The sequence below is a fragment of the Sminthopsis crassicaudata genome, chromosome 4, assembly GCF_048593235.1.
Source record: "Sminthopsis crassicaudata isolate SCR6 chromosome 4, ASM4859323v1, whole genome shotgun sequence".
NCBI classification, from domain to species: domain Eukaryota; kingdom Metazoa; phylum Chordata; class Mammalia; order Dasyuromorphia; family Dasyuridae; genus Sminthopsis; species Sminthopsis crassicaudata.
The window spans coordinates 283,604,971-283,627,731 of NC_133620.1; the positions used below are offsets into that span (position 1 = coordinate 283,604,971).

At 35.6% G+C, this 22,761-nt stretch overlaps 1 protein-coding gene and 1 long non-coding RNA gene across 7 annotated transcripts in view; one reads left to right on the forward strand and one right to left on the reverse strand.

Annotated features, from left to right (window-relative positions):
* The window catches only part of BTBD9 (BTB domain containing 9), a 445,792-nt gene that overhangs the window by 408,498 nt on the left and 14,533 nt on the right, over positions 1-22,761 (forward strand). For all 6 annotated transcript variants that reach the window (XM_074311026.1, XM_074311030.1, XM_074311032.1 and 3 more), the window contains exon 10: positions 702-780. In XM_074311026.1, the coding sequence (XP_074167127.1) occupies positions 702-780 (79 nt within the window). The remainder of the gene's footprint in view (positions 1-701; positions 781-22,761) is intronic.
* On the reverse strand, positions 10,125-20,070 carry LOC141566466 (uncharacterized). The gene is made up of 4 exons (XR_012489322.1): positions 19,892-20,070; positions 16,095-16,310; positions 13,181-13,395; positions 10,125-12,907 (listed from the first exon to the last, which is right to left on the reverse strand). It is a non-coding gene; the product is annotated as an uncharacterized LOC141566466 (long non-coding RNA).

Consider the following 22,761-nt stretch of genomic DNA (forward strand, 5'->3'; position numbering starts at 1 on the left):
GGGGGGAATTTGAACACAAGGTTTTATAAGGGTTAATGTTGAAAAGTTATCCATACATATCTTTTGAAAATTAAAAAGCTTTAATAAATTTTTTTTTTAATTTCATTACCTAGAAATTCTCGAAAAGCAAATAGTTGTTTTTTTTTTTTTCCTACTCTAATGAGAAAAGCATCTTGGTTCCTGGAGAAATTCCTTCTATTCTTAGGTTCTGTGATTGCCATATTTTACTTGAAATCTCTGTTTAATGTTCACATGAGACATCAACCTTAAAGATAGTTTCCTGGATGGCAGTGAATAAATTACAGCCCCACAAGGGCAGGGCCTCCTTTTCTCCTTCCTCTCCCTGACTCACATTCTTGAAGCTCTTCAGGAATCTGACTCAACACTCTCCTGCTTCAATAATTCTTTCCTACCTATCCTTCACCTTAAGTCTAACTCCTTTTAGTTTGTGTATCCTTAGCACTCAATCTGAGCCATTTTTATTCAGGTTCACTTATAAATTGCTTTGTAAGACTTTGCCTGTATCTGGTAGGCTCTCTGAATAGGGAAACTCTATTTAGATTAGCAGCAGACATGGCTAAAGAATGTCTTTAATCCTCTTTTTATATATTTCCATGATTCCCAGTCCAGAGAAACTCAAAAGTAGTGGTGTTAAGTTTCAGTCTGATTAACTTGGCATATCTCTGTGCTTTCTTTTACAGATCCTGGCAATCAATAACTTTTGACAAACAGCCTGCATCCTTCATCCGAATAGTTGGAACACACAACACAGCAAATGAGGTAAGACTCTTCCTTCATGAAAGATGCTATGTTATTTCTTCATATGAAGTATATGGCTGTTCTATTAAGAGCCTGTTGTTTTATATTGTTTATTGTAGAAGAAAGTTTTATATTACAACACAATGAGAGTATCATTTGGTATTATTTCTAAGTGTCTTTCCTGGCACAGGAAAATCAATCTTTATTACTCATTCCTGATTCCTTCTCTCTTGTTCTCTGATTCCTCTCAACAATTGGGAAAGACCTTGAAAAAACATGAATAAATGAAAAATGGGACTTATTGCATGTCTTGCACTATGCTAAAGCACTGGGGATAGAAGTGCAAAAGTGAGATACTCCTTGCCCTCAAGAAACTTACTGATAAGAAAGGAACTGAGACACACAGAGGAAATGTGTTTTAGTCTCAGAAGTCACAAGGAGAGTGATTGAAACAATAGCATAGTCAATTAACAGATCTTTAATAGACCCAATAGTAATATTGATTCATGTTCCCAAAACAAGAGACAATGGGAAGAGGAATGCCTGTATTGCCAGGACTAATTGGCATAAAGATGGTAGGATACAGGCTATCAGGTAGAGGACTAGCTAGACCTAGTGGATTACATTAGCCATCTATCCACTTGGTTCTGAACAAGGTTATATTTGGCTCTTTCTAGGAAGACTTATAGGTTTGAGAGCTTTATATACCTATAGTTGTATTCCACACTTAAGAAGTTCTTAACTTTTTTATATTATGGAGTACTTTGGCAATCTGATGAAGTCTATGAGAACTCCTCAGAATATTCTACAAATATATAAAATAAAATAGAATTATAAAAGAACCCAATTATGTTGAAGTACAGTTATTAAAATACTAAGTGTCACATCTGAGAATGAATCTTTGGTTTAAAGAAACTTTAACTGCAAAGGTGATTTAGTCATTTATCCTTTGATTTTATCTTTACCAAAGGGGAGGAGAGGATTTCTGACTGAGTCTAGGCAGTACTCATGTCCTCGCTGGAAAACCACCTTTTTCTAAGCATCTTTCACTTTCTCTAGTAGTCTGTGCAACCACTTAGTTCCTCAAAGAATCAAAGTCCCGGTTAGGTAGTAGTATAGGACAAAAAACCAATCCAACTGGAAATATTATAAATGTATTTTTCCCGGTTGTTAATGACTAAACGAGTAACTAAGGGATGGGTCCCGTTGGCCTTCCAAATGGGGATAGTGAGATGGCACAGTGGGTAGAGTGCCAGGCCTGGAGTCAGAAAGATCATCTTCCTAAATTCAAGTCTGGCCTTAGTTAGATACTTAGCAGCTGTGCCAAGTCACTTTAACACTATTTGCCTTAGTTTCTTCATCTGTATAATGAGCTGGAGAAAGAAATAACAAGTCCAGTGTCTTTGCCAAGAAGACTCCCCAAAAGATCTGGAAGAGATATGATTGAGAACTGACTAAACAACAGATATACCCTAGGCTCGTATGAGAAGAACAAAAATAAGGAATTTTGCTGTGAGTCTCTATTTTTCTTTGAAAATGAAAAAATTACATGTAGAAACTGTCCCTGGGTAGGTTAGCAATATTGGTTTCTTTGGCATAAGGAAATAATCAGGAAATGGATATCATAAGGAAATTTAAAAGGTTTATCTGTAGTACCTGTAATATCTATAAACAACATTCCTACATGGGAGGATGATACTTGTAACTCACAAGAACTTGCTCATTATTATGGTATTTGGAAGGAATATGTATATAGACAGAGGGTGCAAGTGTGAGTTGAATTTGAAGGGATAATATAAGAAAAACTAATTAAAGCATTAGATAGGAATTTACTGGAAGAAAGGGAAATGGAGAGGTGGAATGGCATGAATTATCTGTAATAAAAGAGGCAAAAAATAGCTTTTACATTGGGAAGATAGGGGAAAAAAAGAGGAGTGAGTAAACCTTACTCTCATCAGAACTGGATCACATAGGAAATAACATACACACCCAGTATGAGTATAGAAATCTTTCTTACCCTACAGGAGAGTAGAGTAGCAAGAGAAGGGGATGCAAGAAGAGAGGGAGGGAGATAGAAGAAAGATATTGGGAGAGAGGGTGGTCAGAAGCAGAACACTTTTGAGGAGACACAGGATGAAAAGAGAGAGAAAATAGAATATACAGGGGGAAATCCAATTAGCAATAGTAGTTGTGAACAGAATTTTTAAGTAAATTTCTCTAATGAAGATCTCATTTCTCAAATGTATAGGGAATGGAATCAAATTTATAAAAGATAAGAGCTATTCCCCAATTGATAAATGATCAAAAGATATGAACTATGCCTAAAGGGCTATAATCATGCATATACTTTGACCTAACAATACCACTACTAGGCATTAATACCACAAGAGATTTAAAAGAAAAAGGATCTATAGGCACAAAAATATTTGTGACAGCTCTTTTCTCAGGGCAAAGAATTTGAACTTGAGGGGATGCCATCAATTGGGGAATGGCTGAATAAATTGTGGTTGATTGTGACTTGAGGATTTTTTTTGGGGGGGAGATCAGCGTTTTTCTTTGTAACATAACTTTTATGGAAATGTTTTACATAACTTCACATGTACCTTCTCAATGGGAGAGGGTGGGAATGGGAGGAGAGAATCTGGAACTCAAAGGCTTTTTAAAAAACATGTAAAAAATTTGTTTTACACATAACTTGGGAAAAGAATATATTAAATAAAATAATGCATATGTCAAATATTGATGTGGTCAGGCAGGATCAGGTACTGGAAACAAGGGGAGGAAGACCTTTTTGATCATAGACCTCATATTTTAAAGCTGGGAAAAAAGGCCTTAAATATTATCTAGTCCATCCCTCTTTACACTTGAGAAAAATGGAGTTTACAATGAAGAAATTTGCTGACCCTCTCCCTCCAAATATACACTTCAAGCTGCTTAAAATCGAAACCACATACAAAATAAGGTATCCCAGAGTCTGGTAGCATTCTGAGAGGCATCTGGCTTAGATTTTGCTCTTTTTCTTCAGGGTTAAGATAGCAAGTACAACAAAAGCTTGTATGCAGTAAATTGTCATTTTGTGCGCTAGTGATCTTCCACTGATAGGCAAATTTTACATGTTGGGATGAAAACAAGAAACTAGAAAAAAGGAATCAAGTAAATAAAGTTTTAAAATATTTTAAAGACTCAACATCATTTATCAATTTGGTATAGTTTCTCACAATGAGGTCCTCAAGATTGAGGGTTCAGAATGTTTCTACCTCAGGGTCATCTTTCCCAAAGGATAGCCAAGAAGTATGTATCTTGTCTCTTGGATTCAGCTCTTTCTAGACTTTGCATAACTGATCTGTTTGATTATAAATTGGTTATTAATCAGTAAACTTCAGCCAAATGGACGATTGTATCATTCTATCAGACTCTTGGAGTTGTTCTTGCTTATGGCAAATATTTCTTTTCTTTTCTTTTCTTTTCTTTTCTTTTCTTTTTTTTTTTTAATGGATATTTATTTATTTATTTTTTGGGATTTGTTTGTTTTGGTTTGGTTTTTTAATTAATTAATTTTAAAAATAGTTTTTATTTACCAGATATATGCATGGGTAATTTTACAACATTGACAATTGCCAAACCTTTTGTTCTAATTTTTCCCCTCCTTCTCCCCCCAAAATGGCAGGTTGACCAATACATGTTCAATATGTTAAAAGTATAAATTAAATACAATATACGCATACATGTACAAACAGTTGTTTTGCTGTCCAAAAAGAATCAGACTTTGAAATAATGTACATTTAGCCTGTGAAGGAAATCCAAAATGCAGGCGGACAAAATTAGAGGGATTGGGAATTCTATGTAGTGGTTCATAGTCATCTCCCAGAGTTCTTTCACTGGGTGTAACTGGTTCAGTTCATTACTGCTCTATTGGAACTGATTTGGTTCATCTCATTGTTGAAAATAGCCACATCCATCAGAATTGATCATCATATAGTATTGTTGTTGAAGTATACAACAATCTTCTGGTCCTGCTCATTTCACTCAGTATCAGTTCATGTAAGTCTCCCAGGCCTTTCTGAAATCATCCTGTTGGTCATTTCTTACAGAACAATAATATTCCATAATATTCATATACCATAATTTATTCAGCCATTTTCCAATTAATGGGCATCCACCTAGTTTCCAGTTTCTGGCCACTACAAAGAGGGCTGTATGGCAAATAATTCTAATGTAGACTTATTCTTGTCAAGTGAAAACAACTTTTAAACCACAGAACAAATAATAATCTCATTAGTCAAGATCCACAAATGAGTTAGGAAATTATTTTTGACCCAAACATTTTCTTCAGAACAGAAAAAAATATGTAATCTTTTATTTGTTAAATTTTCTTATGCAATCAGCAAGTACATTCTTAGGATGTACATTGGGAGCTGGAACATCACTTTGAAAGAATAGACAGTCTGTGCCCTTAAATGGTTTAAAATCTAATGGTCAAAAGACAACAGAAACATATATGTCTAAACATTATAATAGCCAAAAACAAGTTGAAAGTAGAGAAATAGATATTAAATTGATGGATTGGAAAGTAGTTATGGCTAAAAAGGAAGGACCAGGACCTGGGAGTAGGAAAAAATACATCAGGAGAAGTATTGGTGAGTTGGAAGCTAGGTGACTCCATAGTGCACCGAGTACTAGGCTTGGAGTTGAGAAAACTCATCTTGATGACTTTAGACGCTGACTAGCTGTGTGACCCTGGCCAAGTTATTTCACCTTATTTTTTTGGTTTCCTCATCTGTAAAATGAGTTGGAGAAAAAAAGGGCAATCCACTCAGTATCTTTGACAGGAAAACCATAAATGCTATCACAAAGAGTTGGACCCAACTGAGCAAACAGAATTTGTGAGTTTAAAAGGTTATTTTTGAAATTAGAACTTAGAAATTAGAAATTAGAAGTGTCTACATAAAGTGAGAAATGAACTATATAAAATGGGACTATTCTGATTGATTGCTTATTAAGAGACCATAGTTTTATAAAGCCAGAGGCCAAGTTATTTGGAACATGTCTACATCACTGGTGAGGAACTTCCTTTGACTTCCAGGCATTATTGGATCTATGGCATAGTAAAGGACCGGGCAGAACTGCCTCCTGGGAGAGAAAACGCCAGTAATTCTGCCTTGTTGGAAGTGTCTTTTTTCTCTCTCCATGGTCTGCTAGGCCTATAGCCACAAAGTTTGAAATGTGTCTGCTGCATATTAATTTTTCTGTTTTCCTTAAAATATAGGCAGGACCCTAGGCAACTGAAGCTTTGTCAACCTTTGAGATTCAGATTTTTTGATTGACTTGTCCTGGTATACTCCTGATTTCCTGTAGCATTTGTCCTTGAACTTTGGGAAGTCCGTATCTGCTTCTGGCATCTGCCTCTTATCTTCCCTTTGTGAATGCTGAGGCAGTGGTTTCATTTAAGTTTTTTTTTTGTTTGTTTGTTTGTTTTTTTAAAGATGCTTATAACTTCTGTCAATAAATCTCCCTAATGCTCTTAAGAGCATCATACTTCATTCAGTGACTTCTTGTTCCTTATGTACTTAGTCACATCCTTATTGTTTATCTTAACTTCTTAGGGAATTTTCTTTTTCTCTCCCTCCTGTGTTTATTCCTCTTATCCTTCACTCCCTTCTCACTTTGCCAGTTAATCCCTTGTGCTTGATGTCACTCTTAAGTCCCTCTCCTTCACCCTCAGTTCTTTTTTTGCATCACATTCCTTGCCTGTTTGCAACGTTATCACCTCAAATAGTAAATGAAATCTTTTACTAATCACTAGATATCACCACTTGTAGCTTTCTTTGATCCTTATACTTCCATTGTTTTAGTTTATTTGATTTCTCTCCAGTGTCTACTGCCAGAAGAGTTCATCTCTTTGGATTTCCCCACAAAAATCATCTTGCTGTGGCCTCAGATAACAGTTTATTTTGTGGTCATTTCATCTTCACTGTTCAGCTGCCTGTTTCTCATTAGTTCCTCTGTGCCTTTCAGATGACTAGAATCACTCTTTCTAATTCTTCCTTATTTTCAATGAGCTAGAAGGTATATCTTATTGCCATATCCATAAATATGAGAAACTTATTTCTCCAGGATGTCTAAATATACTTCAGCCCGGATCATCGTGCCCAATGTTACTCTGGTCCTAATGTCACTTCTTTCACAAACTTCTTTATATCTGTCCCTTAAATACTTCTACGTTATTTATTATCTTTGGCATGACCATGAAAATAAGCAAATTTTTAGGTCATTAAATCAGGCTAGACCAAAGGAAACAATGCCTAAGGATCCTCTGGATAAGTAATAGTGAGATTACGAGAAATGGTAGTGATTCTGTCTTTCCTTTCTCTAGACATTTATTTTTCATAAAACCTATATTTAAAGAAAAACTCTGGAGCACATTTGATCCATGCAAAAGATACAAAAATGGTGGGAGAAGACAGAGACAGGAGAGAATGGAAAATATGAACTATTCTGGGCCTAGAAAAGATGAGATTCCTGCCCCCAAAGACTTACACAAAAGTTTTTGCTATAACATAAATACAGCAGGTGTTGAACCTCACAGGCAGCAAGCAGATAGTGTTTTATCTTACTGACTTCAGGAAAGCAGAGTAATATGTTCTCACTGAGAAGCCTGCTGTATAAAATGTAGTTTCTAAAATTCCATGGCATAGTGAGAAGAGCATTGGCCTAAGATTCAGAACTTATGTGCTCTTGGCAGCTTTGCCCCTGGCCAGCTGGGTGACCTTGAGCTGGATGACATTGAGCTAGTCGTCTCCCTTTATCCTTCAGTGAAGCTTCTCTACAAAATGAAGGAGCGATGAAGTAGATGTTCAATAAAGTTTCTTCCAGTTTTAACTTATTAATCTAGGAAAAATAAAAGTTGAGGGGTGTGTGTGTGTGTGTGTGTGTGTGTGTGTGTGTGTGTGTGTGTGTTTGTAAATGGGAGAATCTTACCATACTGTGATACCGAAACTCCAGTTTCTGCCACCACCACCTGAAAGAACGTGTTCTAAATTATTTGTGAATCACATATTAAGGTGGAATTGACCTTCCAAAGAGATATAAGATATAGTCTCTGACTTAAAGAACTGAGCTTGTTGTTGGGCAGGTAAGACAAACATGTTGAAAAATTAACTAAAAGTCCAAGGAAGTATATTTAAAATGACAGGTCACTGATATAGACAGTAAATAAGCTTGGAGTTTAGAAGAGGATAATATGCCTGTATGGACTAAAGCTGTTGAAGAATTCTTTATGAAGGTTATGGGGTTTGAACTGGATCTTAAAGAATCCTACAACTTCAGTGTGGAAAGGAACCTTTTCAAGCATCTAGTCCAACATCTTTGAACAGGGAATCCCCTCCACAGTCCCTGATCATCCATCCTTCCTTTGAAGCATTCCATTGAGAGAACCAGCTGCCCATTTCTAGTAGAGTCCATTTCATTTAGGACAGGTCCAATTGTGAAAAAGCCATTTTTTTTTACACCAAACCAAAATCATCATCTTTACAGTATCCATTTATTGTTCTTAAGTCTGGTCTCTGGTATAAAGCAGGAAGAATCTAATCCCTCTTCTATATGATAGCCCCATAAATACTTACAGACAATCTTCTTCTTAAGTCTTTTCTTCTCCAGGGTATACATCCACAGCTTCTTTAACATAGCTGATTGTGTGGAACTTTATTTGTAAAATGGAGATGATTGGCACTGGCCTCTTGAGGTTTAGTAAAGATAAATAAGATTATGGTGATAAAGTATCTTTATGTCTGCAGAGATAGAAGATTGCATTGAATGTGTTATCAATCTTGCTAGTTAGAAGGCACCAATAAGCAAACTTTTTTTGATCACAAAGAACACTATAGCCTATCTGGGTTTGTATAAGCCAGGCATCAATGGGGCAGAAAGCTTACAAGAGGCTGCTTGAGCCATCTCCAGGACCACTCATCTCTGAGCCTACAGCCTTGCAGAAATTATTTACCAGACTTTTGACAGGCCAGTGAGTATCTATGTACTCCTGTTTTCATCTGAGTTCCCATGGAAACATGTTACTCTAGTAAAAATAGGAAAATAGATTTTTAATAAACAAACAAATATCCCTTATGTGGATGAACATTTTCCAAATGTCTTGCCCCAAGTTCTGTCAAGCTGCTTCTCATTTGCCTCTTACTAGCTGGTTCTGCAGGTGGTCTGTGCCCTAGAATACACCGTTACAAGGTAGTCATTCTAGATTCACAAGTTCCAGGTCATCCTTATCCTCATTCCCATCCTCATCCTCCGCTTGTTAGAGTCCCTGAGGAAATATCCCTGATATGCAAAGAGTTCTTAGTCTGATGAAAGACATGGTCCCAATCACCAATGTGATAAATACGTAGGAGTGCAGAGAAGAAACTCACATCATCTGTACAGTGACTGAGAAGCAGTCATGTCAAGTGCAAGGAAAAAAAATAGTTATTTGAGCAGAGTAGAAGAGTGGGGAATAAGACTATCTAGGTAAGACAGACACCTGGCAGATAATGAAGAGTTCTAATTTGATATGTATAGTAATTAGGAATGATCATAGACTTCTGATGGAGAAGTGGTGTGATTGAAATGGCACTTGGAAGATGTTTTTACTCCTAGAGAGAGTGAAATTCATATAAAGAAAGGCTAAAAGTAAGCCACGAGTGAGACCTGCATGCATCTAAATATATAGATGAAGGTTTGAACCAATGGCTGTAAAAATCAAAATAAGAAAAGAAGGCCCTAGAAATAAAGCAGAGGGAACACTCGAGTGGTGATTTGTCTGGCACAGAAGAGAAGATACCAAAGTTATAAACCAGATATATGCAGAAGACTTACAAGGCTGTTGATAGTAATGGAGAAGTTTAGAAGGCATAAGGATGAGTTCAGTCTTTAGAAGTGCCTTATTTTCAATATTGTCATCAATGGTCAGTGGTCAAAATGGTATCAAGTGGAGATAATTTGTACTGAGTGGAATATATGGACCCAGAGAAAGGCAAAAAAGTAAAGGGGTATAAAATGAAGGTTTTGATTTAGGAATCTAGGTGGCTAGGTGGCGCAGTGGATAGAGCATCAGCCTTGAATTCAGGAGGACCTGAGTTCAAATCTGGTCTCAGACACTTAACACTTCCTAGCTGTGTGACCCTGGGCAAGTCACTTAATCCCAGCCTCAGGAAAAAAAAAAAAAAAAAGGAATTATGCATACCAAAAAAAGTTACTTATGCCCTTGACTTAGTAATTCTATTCTCAAGACTATACTGACAACAAGAAAATAACGTTCTCTATAAAAAAACAAACAAACCATAGATATTTATAATGGAAAATTTTGAAAACAATGAGCTGAATTATTAGAGAATGACTGAACAAATTATAGTAGGGAATTTTATTATTACATGAAGGACAAATATGAAAAATCCAAAGAAAAATAAAAAAGACCAGTATGAAATGAAATAGAATAAACAAAACAGAACCAAAAGAACAAGATGCTGAAGTCCTGCAGCTATACAAGTGAAGACAAGTATCCAAAACATTAAAATTTTCAAAAGAAGAAGATAACCTTAGAAAACTATTGTGTAAGATTGTATAAGCTATCTATTGCAATTACACATTTTTCCTGTTTTATGGCACTGTTTTGAAGGATCATACATTGTTGTTTAGGATTGCTAAAGTCATTAAGGAAGTACCCATTGTATTTTGTTCCTTGTAATAAGTGCCATAGGAAGATGGAGACGATGATAACATGCTCTATATCAATAATAATTGAAACCATGAGACTGCATAAGCTGTAGGGAATAAGAATAACAGGGAATGGTGATGAGAATAGGGAAACAAAGCATTGAGCCCTTGAAAATATCAGCAATGAAAGGAGATGGCCAGATTCAAAGACCTTAAGGTTTCTCCTTCAATCTGAAAAATTCTAGTATTCTGTGATTCCCAAAGGAAAAACAAAGAAAAGACACTATCCTCCTTTTCACAAACCCCTAAAAAATCAGACTCCTTCATTGCCTTGGCACTTCCTTTCCTCTCACTTCTCAGATTGTTCTCAGCAAAGTTATAGGTGACCTACTTATTATTTGTCAAATCCAATGAGTTTTTTTCACTCCTTGTCCTTTTTGACATCTATATAGAACTTTGCATTGTTTAATCTCCTTGTGTGTCTAGTAAATTGATAATTTCCAGAATAGCTTCTTCTTTTTGAATATCTGATATACTCCTTTTTTTCCTTTATCAACTACTTCTTTTGAGTCTCTTGTTGAATCACCAACTTGTAAATGTGCCCACTAAAAGCAAGTGCAGTCAAGTTTCTGTCATTCTTGGTGACTTCTCAACTCTTCAACCATCACCTCTCTCTAGATGACTCCCAAATCTATCTCCTCATGTCTCCTCAGTTCCAATCCATTATCCTGCATGACCAAACTGCCTATTGCACATTTCACACTGAATTTTACACAAGTATCTCCAACTCGACATGTTCATATTATCTTTTCTTTCAAATCCATTCATCTTTCTAGTTCCACCGTCTTTCCCAGTTCATAACCTCAGTGACATCTTTAGGATCTTAACCCACATTTCCATTCAGTTGCCATTTAGAATCTATTCTCCTTCCACAACATTGCTCTCATTTTCTCCTTTCTGCTCTCATAACCACTATTCTAGTTCGCACCATCATCAATCTCTCACTGGGATTTTTCATTAATTTTCTAATTGGTCCCTCTTTCTCAAATCTCTACCCAGTTTTTGAATCCACAGAGCTCTCCACATGATATTGTTAAAACATAGTCTGATTTGTCAGTCCCTTATTTAAAAAGCTACAGTGGCTCCTTAGAGCCTCCATGATAAAATGTAAACTCCTGTGTTTGCCAAAAAGCCCTTCACAACTTGGCTAAAGTATACCTTCCCAGACTTATTACAAATTACTTCCTTTCAAACGTTCTTCAGCCCCACCAAATTGGCCTTCTTGCAGATTTCTTTTTGGATAGCTGAAGGGAAAAAAAGACTCAGAAGAAGCTAGCACGTAAAGTAGCTGGCACTTCAATCATGTCCCTATCCCTAGGTTACTCCAACTGAGACTGAGAAATTTTTCCTTGGAACTGAAAGTTCCATTGAAATAATTTCCTTTGAATAATCAGTATTTTTTATGACTCTTATGAAGACAATGCAGGACCCTGAATCCCAGAGCCTCAGGAAGAACTATGCATTACCAAATCACCAAACCTAACTTCCAGGCCAGCCTCCAGAGCCATCACTGTGAGAAAGGGGGTCCCACTTCCCAATTAATCACCAAAGGGTGAACAAAATAAGATAGGTACAGGAGTGCTGAGAGTGACAGCACTCCTCCAACCACTGGCTCTGCTTCCAGGCCAGCCTTATGCTCCTTTCCATAGAAACGGCTTCTATGGAGAAGGGGACAGCCATCTTCCCCTCTCCCCCACCCCTCTCAAGAAACACAAAAATCAGGCACAGCAGCCTGGAGCAGCCCCTCCTGTGGGCTCTGTAGCTGCAGTTACTGAAGATACAGGAAAGAAAATTCTTGTCAACAAAGTCTTCAGCACTAGTTCAGCACAAGAAACTGATATCATGTTGTCAGTGGAAATTACATGAAAGAAGAGCCATTGCCATCTGCTTTGCTCCTGCATTCTAAGGACCTTGGGACTTTTCTATGTGACTTTCACCAGAAGTCTCCATCTGTGTTGTCCCCTCTATTAGAATAGGAGTTCCTGAAGAGCAGGGGCTGTCTCACTTTTGCTTAGCACAGAGCTTTGCACTTAATAAATGCTTTTATTCACGCATGTGTTCTTTACACTGTCTCTTCCACTTTCTGCCTTTGTGCCTCTGCATTGGGAATGCCTGTGATATTCTGCACTATCTGTGTACATGATCTTTCCCTTGATAAAATATAAACTCCGAAGAGCAACGGAGATCCAGCCTTTTTTGTCTTCCTATCCTTAGGGCGTAGCATAGTACCTGGCACAGCCTAGTGTTTAAAAATAACTGTTGAATAATTAGTTGATCAAGGTGAGAGTGGTCAGCAATGATAGAGGCATAAGAGAAGACTGGAAAGAAGGGAAACACCACTGGGGTTGGCCGGGTTTTTGAAGACACTGCTGTCAAGGCTATGTTGTCTTACCTGTAAAAAGAAAAGAATATAATGAAAAAAAGTAATATAACATCATACTATTACCAACAAAAAAAAGTATATTTTTATGACCCTTTTTATACTTGAGCATCAATATGCCATGGAAGACTTACTGGAAAATGAATACTTGACTGTATACAAAAAACAGGAAAATGACACAACATTGACTACAAATCAATTTCAAATATTCAGCAATGCATCCACATGGTGTGGGAGCATTGCCATAACTGTTAATTGTGTAGCAAGGGACTATGGAAATAATACCTGCTTCAGGTAAAGATGCTGGAGCTGTCCTGATCTGTGTGATAAATGGAAGTATCCAGCTTGTGCTGATAACTCAAATGCTGTCTTATTGCTGAGCCTTGCAGTTAGAAGAGGCAGGCTTGAAATGTACATGCTCTCGTGTAGCAGGCTGCTTCTTCCAGAATGAACAAACACAAACAGCCGATCTCCAGATGCAGGCGAAAAAATCTTGCTGGCTAAGGTAAAGAAATGTCCAATGCAGTTTATGTAAAATACAAAGGAATTGGTTGGAGTTGTTAACTGGGTTCTCCTGCTATCTACCAGGGGAAAGGGTAGAAATAATTAATCCACTTTTGTCTCCTGGACAAGGCTCAGGCAATTAATTAGATCTTTTATATTTGTTTGCTCTTTTTTGTTTGGGAAAAAAAAAAAAACAGTCAAGAAAAGGCTAACAGAATCCTAGTACATGAGTCTGGATTATATGTGCATGAAAGTAGTTTGAACATGTTATTTTTCTCACTGCTGTTTGGACAGCAGATGTGCAAATGAAACATTAACTGAGATGATGCATGGGGTCTCTTTTCTCAGGGCTTTTTGAGCAGTGGTTCTCTGGCAAATCACGTATCATAGCTTACCAGCCTATGTAGGGAGATCAAATGTAAAAGTAGAAGTATTTTTAGATACAAGAAATGTGAAATTAAATTAACAAATATTTTAGGTACCTACTATGTGCAAAGCATTGTGCAAAGGACAGGGAAAATTACATTTAGTTGAGACATGATCTCTCCCCTCATAGAGTTTATACTCCAGGGAGGGGATATGACATGTGTACAGGTGACTCTAGTAATACATACATAGTAATAAGAAAGCATTAAAGAAGGTACAAGATAATTTGTGGAACAAGTCATAAACAACATGAGAAATTTAGAGGATTGGGTGAGTTAAAGAGTAAGAGGTAAGACAAAAAAATAATTCATGGATAAGATAGCATTTAAATTGAACCTTTAAGGATGGATAAGAATTCAAGCAAAAACAGGGAGAAAAAGTAACACAAGTGTAGAGAGTAGTATAAGCAGAGACAGAAGATAGAGAAAACATATTTTGAGGGACAGAAGGTAATAATATAAGATAGGGGAAGAAAACAGACATTGATTAAACACCTGCTTTGTGCTAGACTCTAGGCTAAGTACTTCACAATGACCTCATTCCATCCTCAAAACAACCATGGAAAATAGGTACTATTGTTATCTTCCATTTTACAGTTAAGGACACCAAAATAGACAGCAGTTAAGTGCTTTGCCCAAGGTAACACAGTAAGTATCTGAACCTGGATTTAACTCAGGTTTTCCTGACCCTAGGCCCAGCACTCTATCCACTGCACCCACCGAGCTGTCTCAGTTCAGTGTTAGAATGATAGCTATCTATCTGCCATAGTGAAAATCCTTAAAATCTAAGCAAAGTAGTTTGAATTTCATTCAGTAGGCATTGAGGAGCAATGTGAGCAGAGGAGTAACAAGACTCAGTCTTCCAAAAGAGACTAGTCTGATCAGTGGGAAGGGTAGATTGGAGAAGGGAAGAGACTAGAGGAAAATGTTGCAATCATTCATGGGATAAAAAATAAGGATTCATATTAGCAGAAGAAGAACATTGAGACTTAGAAGAAAATGATGCATGATATTGTGGAAGGTAGAAGGAATAAGATTAGATATGAGAAGTGAGAGAGATGAAGGAATAGAAAAGATAGCAGAAAGATTTTAACATAAGATATAGCAAAGTCTGAATGAGCAGTTTTATTTTGGGGAAAATATAATGAGCTTAGTTTTGAACAGGTTGATTTTGAAAGTTTAAAGAGATGTCAAGATGTATGTTAGCTTTCCTCCTACTCCACTCTTCCCCCCCCCTTTGAGGCTGGGGTTAAGTGACTTACCCAGGGTCACACAGCTAGGAAGTGTTAAGTGTCTGAGACCAGATTTGAACTTGGGTCCTCCTGAATTCAAGGCTAGTGCTCTATCCACTGCGCCACCTAGCTGCCCCACTTTTTTTTTATTTACCAGATGTATGCATGGGTAATTTTTCAGCATTGACAGTTGCAAAACCTTTTGTTCCAACTTTTCCCCTCCTCCCCACCTCTTCCCCCAGATGACCAATACATGTTAAAAATGTTAAAGTATATGTTAAATATAATATATGTATACATGTCCATAATTATTTTGCTGTACAAAAATAATCGGACTTTGAAATAGTGTACAATTAGCTTGTGAAGGAAATAAAAAATGCAGGTGGACAAAATTAGAGGGATTGGGAATTCTATGTAGTGGTCCATAGTCATCTCCCAGAGTTCTTTCACTGGGTGTAGCTGGTTCAATTTATTACTGCTCCATTGGAATTGATTTGGTTCATCTCATTGTTGAAGAGAGTCACGTCCATCAGAATTGATCATCATACAGTATTGTTGTTGAAGTATATAATGATCTTCTGGTTCTGCTCATTTCACTCAACATCAGTTCATGTAAGTCTCTCCAGGCCTTTCTGAAATCATCCTGCTGGTCATTTCTTACAGAACAATAATACTCCATAATATTCATATACCACAATTTATTCAGCCATTCTCCAATTGATGGGCATCCACATAATTTCCAGTTTCTGGCCACTACAAAGAGCTACCCCACTCTTTCTAATCATGTCCTGCTGCAGACAAATACACTCAAGTTTTTCCCTCTATTAAAAGGTACTCATTAGATTCTGTCATCCTCTCAGACTTTAAGAAAAAGAGAAAAAAGGAAAAAGAAAGAAAGAGAAAGAGAGAAAGGAAAGGAAGGGAAGAAGGGAAGGAAGGAAAGAAAAAAGGCATTCTGTATCAGAATCACAGATTTTGAGAGTTGAAAAGTCTTTTATCAGCTATTTTGTTCAAGTCATTCACAAAAAGAATACTCACTCTGACATAACTAACAAGCAGTCAGTCTCAATAGAAGATCTTCAAGGAGGGAAAACTCACTTCCTCTTAAAGCAGTCCATCGCACTTTTGGATAGCAATCAGTGTAAAGTTTTTATGCTATCAAGCTGAAATTTGCCTCTTTGCAGTTTTCACCCATTGATCCTAGTTTCCCTCTCGGGCCAAACAGAGCAAGTCTATTACTTCTGCAAGACAGCCCTTCAGATACAAAGGAAATGCAGAAAAAGCTTTTGACAAAATACAACTTCCATTTCTGTTATTAAAAAAGAAGAAACAAAACACTAAAAAGCATAGAAATAAATGGAGCTTTTCATAAAATGATTACTACTTATATCCAAAACCAAAAGCAAACATTTTCTGTAATGGGGGTAAGCTAGAAACTTTCCCAGTAAGATTGGTCCAATCAAAATTACTATTCAATACTATATTAGAATATTATACAGCTATAGCAATAAGACAAAAAAAGAAATCAAAGGAGTAAGAGCATAGTGGAAACAAAACTATATTTTTGCAGGTGATAGGATGATTTATTTAGGGACCCCCTAGAGAGAAAAGTAAATAATAATAATAATAATAAAAATTAACTTCAACAGAGTTCCAGAATATGAAGTAAACCTACATGAATCCATCTCCATTTCTTTATGTTACCCACAAAACACAACAGGAAGAAATAGAGAAATTTCACTTACAATGATTGTAGACAGTATAAAATTTGGGGGAGTCTATACACAGAAACTATATGAACATAGTTACAAAGCACACTTCACATAAAGATAGATACAAATAATTGGAAAAATATCAATTGCTCATGGATAGGTTGAATCAACATAAAAATGACAAAGCAACATAAATTAATTTGCTTTTTAATGCCATTCCAGTCAGACTATGAAATAATTACCTTATTAACCTAGAAAAAATAACAAAAATTCATTTGGAGGAACAAAAGATCAAAAATATCAAGTAAATCAATTTAAAAATTAAGGGGAAAGGGGTCTTAATAGGACCGGATTTCAAACTAATATTACAAACTTCTAATCATCAAAACTTTTTGGTACTGGGTCAGAATTAAAGTTTTTAATCAGCGAAACCGAATAAGTACATAGCATACAAAAGCAAATAAGCACAGTAAACTAGTGTTTAGTAAACCCAAAGATCCTAGCTGTGGGCAGGAACTCACTATTTAACAAAAACTGTTGGAAAAACTAGAAAGTAGTCAATCAGAAACTAAAAAAAGACAGACATCTTACATTATAATGTCCAGACTAGCTAGCTCTCTTGAGGATCTCTGGATGAACTTTGGTCTTAGGTGAAGGAGTGATGAAGGCAAGAGAGCCACCAGGAGGATCTCTGTTTTGTCCTTTTCTGAGTCTAAGTCTGATCGAGCTCAAGCTCTCTCTCATCTTCAATCCTCTCAGCCCTTAAATACCTCTGTATGATTACATCATTACCTCACACAAAGTATATGCCAACTAGAGTGATTATATCATTACATCATACTGGGTGATTACATCATTATATCATATAGAGTGATTACATCATTATATCACACTAAGTATATATGTGAACTAGAGAACTATTGTTTTATCAATCACATTGAGCAAGCACCCTGCTGTAGGTATCCTTGCTTCAAGTAGAACACAGATGGTTACACCCTCCCTGACTTCTCAGGGAGGGAGGTGAGAAATTCCATAAGGAAAATGGGGAACCAAACCAGATATTTTTAGCAAGTTTCCTCTGGGCTGAAGGGTCTTAAGACCAACAGAAATCATATAATTATTTCAATAGGTATAGAAAAGGCTTCTGATAAAATTCCATATTTTTTTTATTATAGCTTTTTATTTACAAGATAAATTCGTGGGCAATTTTTCAGCATTGACAAAACCTTTTGTTCCAATTTTTCCCTTCCCTTCTTCCTACCCCTTTCCCCATATGGCAGGTCGACCAATACATGTTAAATATGTTAAAGTATAAGTTAAATACAACATATGTATACATGTCCATACAGTTATTTTGCTGTACAAAAAAATTGGACTTTGAAATAGTGTACAATTAGCCTATAAATTCCATATGAGCATAATGTAGAAGTTTTCCTAATAAAATTACAGGTGAAACAGAGACGCCTGTTATCACCACTGTTATTCATTACCATACTCAAAATGTTAGCTTTGACTCTGCTAAAAAGCTAATAGAAATAATTCAGAATTTTAGCAAAGTTGCAGGATACAAAATAAATCCACATAAATCCACAGCATTTTTATACATTACCAACACAATCCAACAGCAAGAGATACAAAGAGAAATTCCACTCAAAATAACGGTCGATAGTATAAAATATTTGGGAATATATCTACCAAAGGAGAGTCAGGAATTATATGAGCAAAATTACAAAACACTTGCCACAAAAATAAAGTCAGATTTAAATAATTGGAAAGACATTCAGTGCTCTTGGATAGGCTGAGCGAATATAATTAAGATGACAATACTCCCTAAACTAATCTATTTATTTAGTGCTATACCAATCAGACTTCCAAGAAATTATTTTAATGACCTAGAAAAAATAACAACAGAATTCATATGGAACAACAAAAGGTCGAGAATTTCAAGGGAAGTAATGAAAAAAAAATTAAGTGAAGGTGGTCTAGCTGTACCGGATCTAGAACTGTATTATAAAGCAAGTCACCAAAACCATTTGGTATTGGCTAAGAAATAGACTAGTTGATCAGTGGAATTGGTTAGGTTCACAGGGCAAGATAGTGAATAAAAATAGCATTCTAGTGTTTAACAAACCCAAAGATCCCAAATTTTGGGATAAGAATTCAATATTTGACAAAAACTGCTGGAAAAACTGGAAATTAGTATGGCAGAAACTAGGCATGGAGCCACATTTAACACCACATACTAAGATTAGATCAAAATGGGTCCAAGATTTAGGCATAAAGAACGCAATCATAAATAAATTGGAGGAACATGGGATGGTTTACCTCTCAGACTTGTGGAGGAGGAAGGAGTTTGTGTCCAAGGGAGAACTAGAGACCATTATTGATCACAAAATAGAAAATTTTGATTACACCAAATTAAAAAGTTTCTGCACAAACAAAACTAATGCAAACAAGATTAGAAGGGAAGTAACAAATTGGGAAACCATTTTTACAGTTAAAGGTTCTGATAAAGGCCTTATCCCCAAAATATACAGAGAACTGACTTTAATGTATAAGAAATCAAGCCATTCTCCAATTGATAAATGGTCAAAGGATATGAACAATTTTCAGATGATGAAATTAAAACTATTTCCGCTCATATGAAAGAGTGTTCCAAATCACTATTGATCAGAGAAATGCAAATTAAGACAACTCTGAGATATCATTACACACCTGTCAGATTGGCTAAGATGACAGGAACAAATAACGATGAATGTTGGAGGGGCTGTGGGAAAACTGGGACACTGATACATTGTTGGTGGAGTTGTGAAAGAATCCAACCATTCTGGAGAGCAATCTGGAATTATGCCCAAAAAGTTATCAAAATGTGCATACCCTTTGATCCAGCCATACTACTACTGGGCTTATATCCCAAGGAACTACTAAAGAAGGGAAAGGGACCTGTATGTGTCAAAATGTTTGTGGCAGCCCTTTTCATAGTGGCTAGAAACTGGAAGATGAATGGATGTCCATCAATTGGAGAATGGTTGGGTAAATTATGGTATATGAGTGTTATGGAATATTATTGTTCTGTAAGAAATGACCAGCAGGAGAAATACAGAGAGGCTTGGAGAGACTTACATCAACTGATGCTGAGTGAAACGAGCAGAACCAGAAGATCATTATACACTTCAACAATGATACTGTACAAGGATGTATGCTGATGGAAGTGGTTATCTTCAACATAGAGAAGAGCTAATCCAATTCCAATTGATTAATGATGGACAGAATCAGCTCCATCCAGAAAAGGAACACTAAGAAATGAATGTAAACTGTTATTTTTACCTTCTGAATCCAATTCTTCCTGTGCAACAAGAAATTCGGTTCTACACACATATATTGTATCTAGAATATACTGTAATATATTTAACATGTATAAGACTGCCTGCCATCTGGGGGAGGGGGTTGGGGGAGGAAGGGAAAAAATCTGAATAGAAGTAAGTGCAAGGGATAATGTTGTAAAAAAATTACCCATGCATATGTACTGTCAAAAAAAAAGTTATAATTATAAAATTAAATAAAAATTAAATTGAAACTTAAAAAAAATGTTAGCTTTGGCAGTAAGAGAAGAAAGAAATTGAAATGAGGGGAAAAAAACTGTTACTCTTTGCAAATGATATGATGGAATACTTAGAGAATCAATTTTTTAAAAACTATTTGAAATAACTTTAAGCAAAGTTGCAGGATACAAAATAAATCTGCATAAATCATCAGCATCACTAAATATTACCAACAAAATGCAGCAGCAAGAGATAGAAAGAGAAATATCATTTAAAATAAGTTGACAATTTAGCTGCCAAAATAAACCTAGGAAATACATGCTAATATTTTGTTACAAAACACTTTTATCAAAATGAAGTAAGATCTAAATAATTTAAAAAATATCAATTGCTCACTGAGTAAGTAGGCTCACCCAATATGATAAAAAAAAAAATCCTACCTAAATAAATATATGGATTCAATATCATACCAATCAAATTACCAAAAAAATATATTTTATAGAGCTGGAAAAAAATAACAATTATTCTGGAAGAACAAAAGGTCAAGAATATCAAGAAGGAATTAACAAAAAAATTCAAAGGCAGGTAACCTAGCAGTATCAGACTTAAAACTATATTATAAAGTGGTGGTCATCAAAACCATTTGGTGTACCAGTTTTGAAATGATGGCTCAGTGGAATAGGTTAGGTACACAAGACACAGTAGTAAATAATTACAGTAATCTACTGTTTGATAAACCCAAAGACTTCTACTCCTTGGATAAAAGCTCACTGTTTTATTAAAACTGTGCTGGGAAAACTGTATATAAATAGTCATTGACCAATATTTCACATCACCTATCAAGAGAAAGTCAAAATTAGTACATGATTTAGCCATAAAATATATCACAAGCAAATTAGTAAAGCAAGTAATAGTTTACCAGTCAGAACTATGGAGAAGGGAAGAATTTATGATCAAACAAGAGACAGAGAACATTGTAAAATGCAAAATGGATAATTTTGATTATATAAAATAAAAAAGGTTTTATACATACAAAAACCATGAAGTCAAGATGAGAAAGAAAGTAGGAAGGTGAGAATCAGTTTTTATAGCCAGTGTTTCTGATAAAGGACTCATTTCTCAGATATATAGAGAAATGAGTCAGATTTATAAGAATACAAGTCATTCTCCAATTGGCAAATGGTCAAAAGATATGAACAGGCAGTTTTACAATGAAGAAATTATTAAGCTACGTATAGTCATATGAAAAAAAAATGCTCTAAATATTTGCATATTCTCTATTTTATTGATTAAAGAAATGCAAATTAAAACAACTCTGAAATACTACTTCACTTTATCAGATTGACTAATATGACAGAAAAGGAAAATTATAAATACTGGAGAATATATGGGAAAATTGGAACACTATTGTTCCATTGTTGATGGAATTGTGAATTGGATCAACCAATCTGGAGAGTAATTTGGAATTATGATCAAAGGGTTATAAAATTGTGCATACCCTTTGATATCCAACAAATACTAGGTTATTATCCTAAAGAGATCATAAAAATAGACAAAAATATTTATAACAGCTTTTTTGTGGTGGCAAAGAATTGGAAATTGAGGGGATAACCATCAATTGGTATAATAACTGAACAAATTGTGCTATATGAATATAAAGGAATGCAGTAAGAAATGATGAGCAAGTTAATTTCAGAAAACCTGGGAAGACTTATATGAATTGATGCTGAGTGAAGTGAACAGAACTAAGAGAACATCGTACAATAACGATCAACTAATGGTGGACTTAGCTCTTCTCAGCAATACAGTGATCCAAGATAATTCCAAAAGTCTCATGATGGAAAATGCTATCCACATCCAGAGAAAGAACTATGAAGTCTGACTGCAGATTGAAGCATACTATTTTTTTTTCAATGAGTCATTCAGGGTTAAATGATTTACCAGGGTCACATAGCTAGTCAAGGGTCTGGGGCTGGATTTGAACTCAGGTCTTCCTGACTCCAGGGCCAGTTTACTATTCCCTGAATACCTAGCTGCCTCAAAGTATTTTAAATTTTTTGTTGTTTGTTTTTTCTTTTTTTTTTTTTTTTTTTTTTTTTTGATTCTTCTTTCACATCATAACTACTAGGGAAATATGTTTAACATGATTGTAAATGTATAACTATCAGATCGCTTGCTGTGTTGGGGAGAGGGGGAGATTGAAAAATTTAGAAATTGAAACAAAAATGAATGTTGAAAACTATCTGTATAAAAAATTGGAAAAGTACAAAATACTGTTAAGTGGAGGAAAAAAATAAACCACATTCAAAAAAATGCTTAAATAAATAGAGTGGTTAAAAATAATGATAATAATATGAAATTTTTTTGTAAAAAAAATAAAAAATTTCATTTGGGGCCATAAGGATAGGGATTTTGCTAGAATGTCAAGGACCATATGGATTATTAAAAGAG